At 40.9% G+C, this 13130-nt stretch overlaps 3 protein-coding genes across 6 annotated transcripts; 1 reads left to right on the top strand and 2 right to left on the bottom strand.

Annotated features, from left to right (window-relative positions):
- Positions 1-5121: 5121 nt before the first annotated feature.
- Positions 5122-7549, bottom strand: fuz (fuzzy planar cell polarity protein). Its single transcript, XM_039003486.1, has 2 exons — positions 7359-7549; positions 5122-6775 (listed from the first exon to the last, which is right to left on the bottom strand). Exon 2 carries the CDS (start codon positions 6670-6672, stop codon positions 5341-5343), a length of 1332 nt encoding a protein of 443 aa, XP_038859414.1. The 5' UTR covers positions 6673-6775; positions 7359-7549; the 3' UTR covers positions 5122-5340.
- A 239-nt stretch (positions 7550-7788) lies between these two features.
- Positions 7789-10753, top strand: LOC120056002 (sterile alpha motif domain-containing protein 13-like). 4 transcript variants are annotated; one of them, XM_039004120.1, is made up of 5 exons: positions 7792-7851; positions 8347-8466; positions 9219-9261; positions 9379-9490; positions 9581-10753. In XM_039004120.1, the coding sequence occupies exons 3-5, from the start codon at positions 9224-9226 to the stop codon at positions 9728-9730; spliced, it is 300 nt and encodes a 99-aa protein (XP_038860048.1). In that variant the 5' UTR covers positions 7792-7851; positions 8347-8466; positions 9219-9223; the 3' UTR covers positions 9731-10753. The 4 variants fall into 4 exon arrangements, with proteins under 4 accessions (XP_038860046.1, XP_038860048.1, XP_038860047.1 ...); XM_039004119.1 differs by having other exon boundaries at positions 8347-8470; XM_039004118.1 differs by lacking the exon at positions 8347-8466 and having other exon boundaries at positions 7789-7851.
- Positions 10754-10797: 44 nt separating this feature from the next.
- Positions 10798-11938, bottom strand: LOC120056004 (guanine nucleotide-binding protein G(I)/G(S)/G(O) subunit gamma-5). Its single transcript, XM_039004122.1, has 3 exons — positions 11798-11938; positions 11250-11413; positions 10798-11081 (listed from the first exon to the last, which is right to left on the bottom strand). Exons 1-2 carry the CDS (start codon positions 11876-11878, stop codon positions 11288-11290), a joined length of 207 nt encoding a protein of 68 aa, XP_038860050.1. The 5' UTR covers positions 11879-11938; the 3' UTR covers positions 10798-11081; positions 11250-11287.
- Between the last annotated feature and the right edge of the window lie 1192 nt (positions 11939-13130).

Raw genomic sequence — 13130 nt, 5'->3', positions numbered from 1 at the left:
TTTGCTCAACTGGTGATGTTTTAAGGGCCCTCCACACTAGGCTAGTTAAGTTTTAGTGTGAATGACTGAGATAGATGTTGCTTTATTTATAGCTGATAGTTCTTTAACATAAATGCTAAATTCAAATGATACAGCATTCCTAAATAACCATTCATATAGACTACTTTCAGTAGGCCTTACCCCCAGTGCAATTTTCCTAATTACATCATTGGGTTGATGAGCATGGTGACAGTGGATAGTAGATTTCCATTGCAAAAGTGTGGACAGAAGTGACTCAAAGAACCGGATCAACCATTGACTTACAAAGTTTCAAGTATCAAAGTGGTCTGATAAGGGACATAATTTAGTCAAAGTGATTTAGTTCTGTATTAAGATAGACCGCTGTGCCACTCGGGAGCCCTACGGCACTGCATCTCAGTGCTAGAGATGTCACTACAGACCCTGGTTCATTTCCAGGCTGTATCACAACTGGCCGTGATTGGGAGACCCATAGGGCGGCGCACAATTGGCCCAGCGTCATCCGGGTTAGGATTTGGCTGGGCTAGGCCGTCATTGTAAATAAGCATTTGTTTTTAACTGACTTGCCTAGTTAAATAAAAAAAATAAAAAAAAGATGGGCTTCCTTTCTGAGCTCCCAGAGTCCAGTTATTTGAGGCCTGTGGTATTCTGAGAATGTGTAGGAACAAGGTCAGACCTGACAGAGGAATAGGGTCACATATCAGCTGTCAAACAAACCTGTCTATTTGCTGAAGAAACACAGCATCTGTCCTTCTGCAACACGCACCCATACACACACACCTTTATTATTGCACAACGTATTGCACAATTCAAACACTTTGCTCTCCATACATACTGTAAGTCAATATTTTACTATACATTTGTTTCGAGTGCCTTCCATTTAGACGATTTATATCTCTGGCAAATTTTATTCCAGTTTATTCTATTGAACTTTTATTTGTATGTATTTTTTTTACTTCTATTTGTATTTTTGTCACATAGTTGAGGGGTGTACCTGCAAGTAAGCATCTCATTGTACTACAACATTACCATAACACCAATGGAGAGTCCAGCCATTCAACCTTTCATATCTTCAGTGTTTCCTGGAGAAAACTCCATTGATCATTTCTTCCATGGCCAAACAATCATCCATGAAACTGAAATCAACTTAGTACAAAAGGCACACTGAGCACAATGGTTGTAAAAACAAAGCAGAGAGTCAAGTAGCAATTGAAAAAGAAGTGTGATTAGATAAGTTGCTTTGCGTGGGCTCTTGAGTGTGTCAACATAATTGTTTCCTACAATGCCTTTCAATATCACCCCCCTTCCCCCACTGGAAATCTATCAGTCACTCAGTTTCAGATACAACCATACAACTTAGTTACCAAGGGCTATGCTCACAATCAATACATGTATCTTCCAATATGCAGCAGTCCCTATCGTAACTAAATCATTGCACTGTTGATTTGCATGCATCTAAATTAGGTCCACCACTATATGTGTTACAAGGACAGTATGAGATGGATCCAAATTGTTTTAGACAGGGAGATTTATTTAAAGACAATTTTCCTGCTTTGCAGTTTGTCTTTCCCTCAATGGCTTGATCTCTGTCCCCAATGGATGTTATATAACTATGGATAACATGTGATCATTAACTAATGTTATGATAGAGTTGTTAAATACCTGCTACCGTCTGCATACAATCTGTTAATGGTTTCTTTTGTCCTAACAAGTTTTGCTCAGCACCCTGCATACTATAGTGATAAGGTCCAAATTACTCCACCAAAAGATAATTTTTATCTACGTAGGCCTACCATCTTGGGAAAAAGGAGTTATATTCCTCCCAATCAAAGTCCTCTCAATAATATATTTTCACCTCTACATAACTTTCATCAGGTCAATAAAATCACTTACCTCATTTTTCCCCCACATTTCCACTAGGTCCTTTACGTACTCCAGTTCAAGTGTCTGCACACAAGTCTCATTCATTAACTTTTTCCTACTAGCACTGGCTTTGCTGATAGCTACATTTTTGAGGAAAAATAACAGAGATTATGTTGTCTCACCTAGCTATCTTAAGATGAATGCACTAACTAACTGTAAGTCGCTCTGGATAAGAGCATCTGCTAAATGACTAAAATGTAAATACTGTATTTAGAGTGTGTGTATGTGTGTGACCACAACTATAGGGTTTCTCTAACAAATGTAACCATGGGTCATATGAACCAAGTAAAGCTTCAGAGATAATGACTCAATATGCTGGTGGCAGATACTGAGCAAACCACTTCCTCAGTTCCTCTGTACAACATACAAAAAAAATAACATACCTTCTCAGTTTATGAGAATTTATTGCAACCTCATCTGGGTCTTTGACACTAGGTACATTGAGTGGAAACAAGATAAGGGTTGAGAGCAGTACACAGCAAGACAGATATGAAAGTTCACACCATTGAAACTTCAGAAATAAATGGAACAGTTTGAGTATATTCAATGTACTCATATGGCATCATCTATTTATCACCAGCCACTGAAACGTAAAAGCAGTGCGGCTCAACTGCTTACTCTGATTTGTTTCCTTCTTGCGACATGAGATTTTGCCATCAAGAACCATAGGTTCAGTCATCATCCCATTCATCCATGCCTGAAGTGAACAGAAAGTGGAATCAGGTAGAGCAGAGGGAAACCATCTTCCTCATGGTTAATCTACTGAACTATGCGGTCATCATTGTATCTGCGATGCTTGAAAGTGTTGCAGCCAAAGTAAACAGTTATGACATACCATCAACTATTGTGTGAAAGTAGGGCCAGATGTTCCAACTATTTGACCCTGACTTGATTTTGGCACAACTGACAACTGACAACATCTAACTCAAAAAAGAGTTAGATGCACTATTGTAAAGTGGTTGTTCCACTGGATATCATAAGGTGAATGCACCAATTTGTAAGTCGCTCTGGATAAGAGCGTCTGCTAAATGACTTAAATGTAAATGTAAACTGAGGAACAGATCCAGTTTGATTAAGATTTAGCTGCACATTCATTTTAGATTCCTACACCAGACCGTTTACGTGATCTAAAACCTCTTCCACATCGTCTCAGACTCCCATTGATACTTTCAACATCATCAATAGGAAGTCGAAAAATTGTCAATAACCCAAAATGGCTAAGGTTTTCCATGCAAAAACACGTACCCATGGAAAAGATCTCTTGTGCTGTGTTTTTAGATGTTGATGTTGCAATTCAGGACACTACAGCATATAAAAGCTATTCAGTTTTTCTTTACTTCCAACATTCAGCAATATTTTCTCTGTGGTCAGCCATCTGGTGACACCACAGTTTAGTCAATATTTCAGTTCCTTTAAAAATGTCCACACAAATCCTGGTCCTGGTTTCTCACCATGGTCAACAACAAGTTGTTTTCTTTTACCAGTAGGGGGCAACCTTAGCCATGTTATAAGTATTTATCACTACTGCACACAAAGAAATAACACAATAGACAACTCAAAAGTAGATGACATTCATCCACATAGATGTATAAAACAGTGAAAAATACCCATAATCTCTATCAGCAGTAACTCAATAGAAACAGGAGTTTTTGAAACACAATATTTCAAACAAACATTGTTTATGTCAAAACTATTTATGATCATAAGAAAATAGATACAGTAACAGCACTGAAGTTTCAAGCACTTGACATGTTGATTAACAACCTATACTCCAAATTCTATTTGGACATTTTCCTGCGTAACCCGCATTGCTGGTATGTTTGGTCAGCTGAACACTTTCCCTCGGTCTTCCAACAGCACTTATGTAAGTCAAGTATAGGAGCCGGTGAGAGGAAACAACCTTTTCTTTCCCAAGGACACCCTCCCAGGCAAACCGGCGACCCAGGGACACCCAATCATACTCTAGCAAAAAAATGAATGTTAATGGCAATAAGTAATCAAGATACAAGGACAGCTTTTTCAGCTTTTCGGCTCAGGTATAAGAAACCAGCGACCGTTCGGTTACTGGCCCAATGCTCGAACCACTAGACTACCTGCTAAAAAGGTAACTTGAAACACATTTTCGCTATAAGAAACATCCAACAATTTCAAATATTTTTCTGAGTTACAGTTCACGTAAGAAAATTAGTCAATTGCAATAAATTCATTAGGCCCGAATTTATGGATTTCACATGACTGGGCAGGGATGCTGCTGCAACTCGCTGTTTATTATCTATGCAGTCACTTTACCCCTACTTACATGTACATATTACTTCAATTAACCTGTACCCCCCCAAATTGACTTGGTACCGGTACCGACTGTATATAGCCTCGTTATTTTATTGTTATTTTTGTAACTTTATTTTGATTTAGTAAATATTTTCTTTAGCTCTTATTTTTTCTTAGAACAGTGCCCCATGGTGGCGGTGGGGTTATGGTATGGGCAGGCATAAGCTACAGACAACGAACACAACTGCATTTTATCGAAGGCAATTTGAATGCACAGAGATACCGTGACGAGATCCTGAAGCCCATTGTGAGGCCCATTTTGTTTGTAGGTATCTGTGACCAGATGCATATCTGTATTCCCAGTCATGTGAAATCCATAGATTAAGGCCTAATTTATTTATTTCAATTGACTGATTTCCTTATATGAACTGTAACTCCATAAAATCTTTAATATATATATATATTTTTTCTTCTAGAACCTGGGTATTCAACCAGGGGTTCGCAGCCTGCTAGGGGTCCGCGGAAGTACTGCAGGGGTTCTGCATTTATACTGAATATAAATAAAAATGCAACATGCACCAATTTATATATATATACATATATTTAAACACACACACACACACACACAGTCAAAAGTTTGGACACGCCTAATCATTCAAGTATTTTTCTTTATTTTTACTATTTTCTACATTGTAGAATAATAGTGAAGACATCATAACTATGAAATAACACAGACTCATGTAGTAACCAAAAAAAGTGTTAAACAGGGGTGGTAGGGGTGGTATCCAGAAGATAACCCTATTTGGTAAAAGATCAAGTCCATATTATGGCAATAACAGCTCAAATAAGCAAAGAGAAACAACTGTCCATCATTACTTTAAGACACGAAGGTCAGTCAATCTGGAAAATTTCAAGAACTTTGAACGTTTCTTCAAGTGCAGTCGCAAAAACCACCAAGTGTGATATATATATATACACACACAAGAATATTCTGGAGTATCAAATTGAGGTAAAAGGAACATTCCTTGCTCCATAATGGTTGTCTATGATGAAAGTGGTACATATAGTGAACAGTGTAACGCTATCCCTAGGTTTCACAGCAATGTGCCCATGTCCATTATAAAAGCTGGCCTAAAATCCAGTGGCTAAAGTGATGGCGGAGAGGGTCTGTGTAGCCACGGAGCGTAGGGCGAAGGTAGGCACTGAGAGAGGGGTGAGCAGGTAGAGCTGATGTTGGGTAGTCTGCAGGCCAAAACACTTACACTCCTCAGTCACCAGGTAGCACTGCAGCGGCTGGTGGGAGAAGCCCAGGGAAAAGTCCTCCCGGAGGGAGTCCCCACGTTGGGCCTTCTCCCCTGGGGTCAGGGCCGGGGTCTCCTCCAGAGGAAAGTAGCGAGTGGTGGTGAAAGTGTAGAAGAGCCTGAGCAGCTCCCAGCAGCGTGCCTTGGAGGGCAGAGGATGGTCACTGGGAGGATGGTTGGGGTTAGTAATGATGGCTTTCACATAGGAGACAGAGCGACGGGACTCTCTGTTGATGAGCAGCAGAGCCAGGACATCAGGGCGGAGGGTCACAGAGCCTGGCAGGCAGCGCTCCCCCACGGCCAGGCTACTTCTCAGGGCCTCCAGTAGAGGAGACCAGAAACAACCCACCAGCTCGCTCTCAGCCCTGTGCAGGGTGGGACTGGGGCCGCACAGCACGCACACATCCGCCCCCGGAAGCAGCTGGAAGCGTAGCAGGCGATGTGCCACCGTGGGGCTGCCCTGAGGCAGGAAGACAGGGGTGTCACAGGACGCAGAGCCTGAGAGGGAGAGAGAGCGGGCCAGAACGGATAGGAGAACCACTTCCTGCGGCGCCAGACGCCACCATTTTTCCGTGGCGGTGGCTATCCGTCCGTGGACCATCAGGCAGCCAAACTCGCTATCTGCAGCCTGGGTAAAGCCGTCTAGACCCTCCTGAAGCAGGGTGGCGTTGGGGGGCAGCAGGCAGTCCGCGCAATGCGTCAGGTCCCCCATAGTGCCCTCCTGTCCTTGTCCCCCCTCCAGGAGCTGGTCGATGAGGCGGTAGCAGGAGCGCAGGTCCCTCTTCAGCCGCTCCACATTCCTCAAGCTGGCCAGCTCATCCTGCCCCAGCACCAGCACCATGCAGTTCCACACGTTCTCCAGCAGGCGCCGCAGGTGGAGGTCTTCTCCTGCACCACCACCTTCCTGCTGGGCCTGCCCACCGCTGCTCACCGCTATGAGCATCACGCTGTCCTGAAATACCCTCCACACCATCCGGCCTCCGCGATCAGTCTCACAGCCAGCCAGCACCACCCCCTGGCCCGCTCCGAACATGTGCACACCGTTCAGGGAGCCGATGATGGAGAAGGGGAGTTGCTTAGAGGCCCCCCGGGTGAAGAGAGGAACCCCACTGTTGGCAGTGAGGCAGAGAAGCTGCACAGAGCCTGCCTGTTGGAGCATCATGTGGCTGGGGTGGCCAGGCTAGGCGCTGTCCTGAACCATCCACTGACTGGCCCTCTGGTTTAATGATGGAGAAGATTCAGCTCTAGTCCATGGTTATGGGACACTTGCAAGAAAACAGGAGCAGATGCATGCAACAAGAAGTTATATAATAGATCGTGATTACATAATGCATACAAGCAGATATCACTTGTCATGCAAACATGTCGCAGATGTGTATTTGCAGACAACTTTTAAGCATTTAGCTAGTTACTATAACTAAGCAAACACGCAAAATACCACCTCTCTTTTTCATTGTTTTCAAGTCAACTAACGCTAGACAGGATCCATCTCCCTCTGTTCTCTCTTCGTCACACTGGTGCACAGCAACTGAGACTGACTGGGAGCCCAACAAAGAGGGTCTTTAACACACACACAGGGCCTTTCAACCAGACTGCGCCTGTACAGATTAATTTTGTATCGCTCAGAAAGTTGGCAGGAATATGAGCATTCGTGATTTCAGACGTGTTTGTTATGATACTTATTTTTGTGCCCTGTGTGTGTGTTAGCTAGCTAGCTAACGTAGCGATAACCTTTTCACTGTAAAAAGGACAAAATGATCGAAATAAACTTGGTAGCTATCTATTTTACCAAAAGACGTGTTGCAGGCAAATAGCTAGCTCACTATCTAATGTTTTTTTCCCTCTTACTTTTCTTTGCTGAATTCCTTCCATCACGAAACGAGTTGACTCCATTCACGTTTCCACAGCAACTGGCACTGGCCGTTCTCACATGATCCATTCATTCAATCAATCAGATGATGTCTCTAAAGCAGATCTTACATCAGTTTATCATACCACAATCCTAATTTACCACTTGGAGAATAAATAAAATAAACTGACTTTAGATCAGTGTTTACGGCTGCATAATCCCTCTTCCTATTTCCGCCTTTGCCTCTGGTGAACTGGCCAGTCAGGTTCGAGAATGTTGCGGCTGTTCACGAGCGTATTGTCTAGGCGGCGCATGACAACTCGCAGATCCTTTCAACATTAGAACAGAATAATTGAATTAGTTTGAGGAGTTTAGGTGGTTTATAGATCGAATAAACTGCGCAGCGCCAGGCATACATTCGTGAATAAACAGGATATTCATTTACGCTGTCAGAAGAACTATCAACGAAGCCAACTAATAAACAATAAAAAGGTAAGTGTCAAATATAGACCGAAGCAGAACACGTTAGCGCAGCGTTTCCCGAACTCGGTCCTCAGGACCCCAAGGGGTGCACGTTTTTGTTTTGTTGCCCTAACACTACACAGTTGATTCAAATAATCAAAGCTAGATGATTAGTTGATTATTTTTAATCAGCTGTGTAGTACTAGGGCAAAAAACAAAACGTTCACCGAGTTTGGGAAACCCTGCATTAGCAAGACATACTTATTGACAAAACGTATAACATGTTAGATGAGATTAAAAAAATAATTTTAAAAAAGTCAGTAAGAAATGCTCATGGTGTCAATAATAGAATTTAAGGTATTAAGGTATAGTAATAGATAAAGTAGCCTGAATTGCGCTTTCCTTATTCCAAGATTGTAATGAATTACTCCATATTTCATGCTGCATCTGATTTATGTTACACATTGTAATATTGTCCACAATATCATCACGATCCGCGATCTTTCTTTCCACTGATGTACATAGGTCCTGAATGAAATGCAGTGTCTAAAATTAGAACTGTGAGAGTGACGTTTCTGATGGAAATTGTCCATCCAAAGATAACCTGCTGAAAATCCAAGACTGTAGGTAGCATCTGGTAGATTGGTAGGTAGGTAGCTAATAATGAACTATATACAATGCTTCACAAATACAGACAGATTGCCTTTGGGTAAATTCTAGACTATTCAGCTCATGATAAAACCACATGGTCATGTAGAAGATGTTCATTGAATAGGGAAGTTCTAAGAATGCAGATAAGGGGACTTTAAATGGCTCCTCTGTCTTTGAAATTGACTCATCCGAGCACAACGAGTTCCTTGGCTTTTGATCAGAGCAGAATCCACAACTAATGAACCCACATACCTCTCTTTGTATTCCAGTGTGCCCACTACTGTGATGGGATGATCATATCCTCCACGTTTGTTATGTATACCCTTTATGGCCCATATCCATCATCCAATGAAGACTGTGCTTTTTGGGCATCATTAAATGCACTTTCTGGTCTTTGCATTTTTACTCTACTATTTCAACAGTATCAAGTTCTCCACATCGCTTAGCAACTGAGTACTCATGCATGTCAGTATTGCATCATTTAATTTTTTTGTTCCAAATCAACTCTGGCTTCTCTATTCAACACTCAGTACATCAGATGCTCTGTAGTTGGTTTCAGAAACCCAATTGATCAATTTCCAGATAACCTCTCAACACATCGTATTATATTGAACAAACTTCATGCAAGTAGTGAATGTATTCAGTTCATGACAGACCTTGGGTTTATTTAGTAAACCTAATCTAGTTTTGGATTAGATTCTTGTGTTCTTTTCTACAAATCTAACTTTAATTTTTTATTTTACTAGCTGGAATGGAGAACAAAACCAATGGATCACTGGAAGCCAAGCCGTAAGTTTAGAGGGTGGTCTTCCTTCTGAGGCTATAGATGAGGGATAAGATTGATGGCCTTCTGCCTTGTCCCTATACCCATTATCCTGTCCTCTCTGTTCTGTTCTGTCTTTCTAGTAAGGTGGAGAATGGACAGCTGCCGGATCCTGCTGACTGGGCGGTTACTGATGTCGTTAACTATTTCAAAGCTGCAGGATTTGAAGAGCAGGCTACTGCTTTCCAGGACCAGGTAAATTAACAGAACATAATTTACTAACCTTGCAAGTTACACATTCTTCTCTCTCGTGAGTCAGAGCTTCCCAATCCCTTCTTTTCGTAGGAAATCGATGGAAAGTCTCTGCTTCTGATGACGCGGAACGATGTCCTGACAGGCCTGTCCATCAAACTGGGGCCAGCACTGAAGATCTACGAGTACCATGTGAAGCCACTCCAGACCCAGCATCTGAAGAGTAATGCTAATGCATCATAGCATCACCCCATGCTCTTCCATGTGCAACAGGACAGTCATCTATGGAGGAGGGTTGAGAGGCTGGACGGACAGACCAGGCCGAAGACGTTTATGGACAGCAGAAGATGGTGCTTAGAAAACTTATTTGCATCCTTATGCAAAGTCAATGTTCTTTTACTTGAAGTGATGACCGATGCCAAATGGTTTACGCCGTGAAATTAATTTACAAAAGCATGGCAGTGATCATACGGTTTTTAGTTAACTGAGTGATATTGGTTTATGAAAGTAAGGACTTGATTCCTTTATTTGAATACAATTATTTTACAGGTCTTAAAGTACACTGTAAATTTTTTTCTTTTTCTAAGAGTTAGTTTCAAAATATTCTAATCAAGCATGCTACTGAAGCGGATTCAACCGAATTCGTTAATTTAGGGGACAGTCCTTTTCAGATGGACTCAAAGGTGCACTAGATGTCTGACCTGCTGATAAATGTCCTAACCTTGTCTTGATATTTTCATTATATACAAACTTTTGAACACGGTTTTGATTTCAGAAAAAATTGCATGGTAATTAGTTGGAGGAAATGTGTTTGAACCCTAGTCTTAGAATTACTGTTCCTCCATCACTGTGAATTTTTTCCCTAATGAGCCACTATGAATATTAGATGATCAAATCAGTATCTTTAAGCATCATGTACATCAATGATCTATTTAAAGTGATGCTCTGGGAACTTTGTATAATTTCAGCCTGTAGTTTTGAAAGTGGTGCTTACAAGCCAAAACGGGTCCCCGTTTTGTGTACTATGTTACGAATTTGTGCTTAAGATCCCAGACTGCATATTTAAGCACTTGGGGGTGGGGAATATAGGTTAATAAGTGTTCTTTGATTTCCTTATTCACCATATTCTTTCATCTTAAAAGGGTGGCTTTTTTATTGTTTTAGATATTTTTATCAAAAGTTGTAGTCTTTCCCTTTTGTATTGTTAAGGTGCTCTGTTTGCATTCTGTTATGAAATAAACTACTTGCATCTTTAATGATTTGAGATACCACTATCAGTCTGACCAAAGAACGATTAGCAAACAATCATGTAGAGAAAGAAGAATGTTTTAATTTCTAAATACAAAAAGTCAAGAACAATAATGAATAAAATAGAAAAAGGCACAATAATTTACTTAAACCATCCTGTGCCATGAAAAATAAACCTGTAATCATTTCCTCTAAGGTGGTTTGCTGAAAATAGATGGCAAGTCTTCCTTACATGATTTCTGACATGTTATTCTACACTTCATGAGATTCTGTGGCAGTGGAATGCCATGGGAACTGAATAGCAGTGTTGAGGTCAACTTTTTCCCTGTAGCATCAAAACAAAGGCCTGCAAGACAGGAACAGAGTGAGATAAGCACATGCATGTATCTTGAATGTCTCTGCATTGCAACCAAATACTAGTCTGCAATCCACACTGATTCTGTTTGGATCCAATGAAGGACTACATACACAACCAGAAGAGCACATTTTTGTTTTGACACGAGGGGAGACTCACCAAATAATGCTGTGGTTTGTCTGTCCTATGGGTCTGTCTCACAAGAAGGAGCACACCTTCTGTGGTCTGAAGGGGTTGGTGCTGGAGGAGACCCCAGTGAGTAGGGGGTCCTGGAGGGCATTCTGCATGCAGAACTGCTGAAGGTCTGCTGCTGCCTGGGACACCTGAACAGAAACCATAATACAGGAATATAGTTGTGATAAAAAAAACGACCTGTTGCAACGGGTAACATTGCACTCATTGTTAACGTTAAGACTCCTACAACTATCCACCTTGAATGTTGCCAATATTAGCTATCAGGTGTGAACACAGATCCTTAAATTAGGCTATGAATGATCCTAGGGCGGTAGGCCACACTCTATAATGACCGACAATTCCAATTCCATTAGAGACGATTAAGCAAAATATTGTATTATCGCAAGATCACCATTTTTGTGCCTAGATTCCACGCCCTTAGCTAGCTATTAGCCACTGTTAGCTAGATACTGATGCTAGCTGACTAGTTTCCCTGAGCAGGTTTATCAAGTATGTTTGAGTGTGAAATATACCTTCACTCTGTTGATGCTCGCTTCAAAACGCAGCTGCTGGACAACTTTCTTCATCGCAACGAGATTTGATGAGCCAGACATCTTAGAAAAGAAGCGGAGACAAATCGAATAGTTGATCACACATCCGGTTTTGAATCTTCTGCGCAGTCGCAGTGTGGCTCAGTAAGCGACCGCGACTCAACTTTCAAAATATTGTCACGTGCAGAAGTAGTGAAACGCCTTTCTTGCCAGCAGTAATTAATATATTAGTAGTAAAAATATACTATAAATTACAGTAGACCATAAACACGAGAAAGTATTCACACCCATTGGCTCACTCATTTTGTTGTGTTACAGCCTGCATTCAAAATTAAATATATTAAAATATATCATTAAATATATGTTTTTCTCTCACCCATCTACACACACAATACCCAATAATGAAAGTGAAAACATGATTTTAGAAATGTTTGCAAACATATTGAAAATGAAATATATGAATATTTAATTTACAAGTATTCACATCCTTTGCTATGACACTCCAAATTGAGCTCAGGTGCATCCAATTTCCTTTGATCATCATTGAGATGTCACTACAACTTGATTGGAGTGCACCTATCAGCCAATTAAATTGTTTGGACATGACTTAGAGAGACACGTTCTCGGTTAAACTGTGTAAGGAGGAGTCTAGAAGCTAATGAGACTGATTGTTTGACTACAAGTGAGAGATGTTTGAATTTGTTGAATCTTGTTTCACTATTGCAGAAATGCGTTAAGGTAATGGGAAATGGCGGCGAGTAGTGCGGACGAAATGGAGAAAAAGTTTGTGAAGCAACAGGTGTGCTGGCAGTGGTGGAAAAAGTACTAAATTGTCATACTTGAGTAAAAGTAAAAATACCTTAATAGAAAATGACTCAAGTAAAAGTGAAATTCAATCAGTAAAATTCTACTTGAGTAAAAGTAAGTATTTGGTTTTAAATATTTAAGTATCAAAAGTAAATGTAATTGCTAAAATAATCTTTATTAAAAGTGAATATTTTCAAACGAGATGGCACAATTTGTTTTATTGACGAATAGCCTGGGGCACACAAACACTCATAATTTACTTTTTTGTTCAGTAATATGGTGTCGTAGCTCAGTTGCTTTAAGAATGTAATCAGGCACGGTGCGTGAACGGAGGCGTGAGTTTTGTACGAAGTAAAGACGTTCATTAGTGATGGGCATTCCGGCTCTTTTCAGTTCGTCCGGCTCGTTCGGCTCAGCTCACCAACAAGAACCGGCTCTTTTGGCTCCCAAACGGCTCTTTAAAAAAAATGTTTTGTATTTTTTCAAGTCAAACAGTTTGCAATAGTTT

Source organism: Salvelinus namaycush, chromosome 11 (genome assembly GCF_016432855.1).
Source record: "Salvelinus namaycush isolate Seneca chromosome 11, SaNama_1.0, whole genome shotgun sequence".
Lineage (NCBI taxonomy): Eukaryota > Metazoa > Chordata > Actinopteri > Salmoniformes > Salmonidae > Salvelinus > Salvelinus namaycush.
This window is presented reverse-complemented; position numbering and strand designations above follow the sequence as displayed.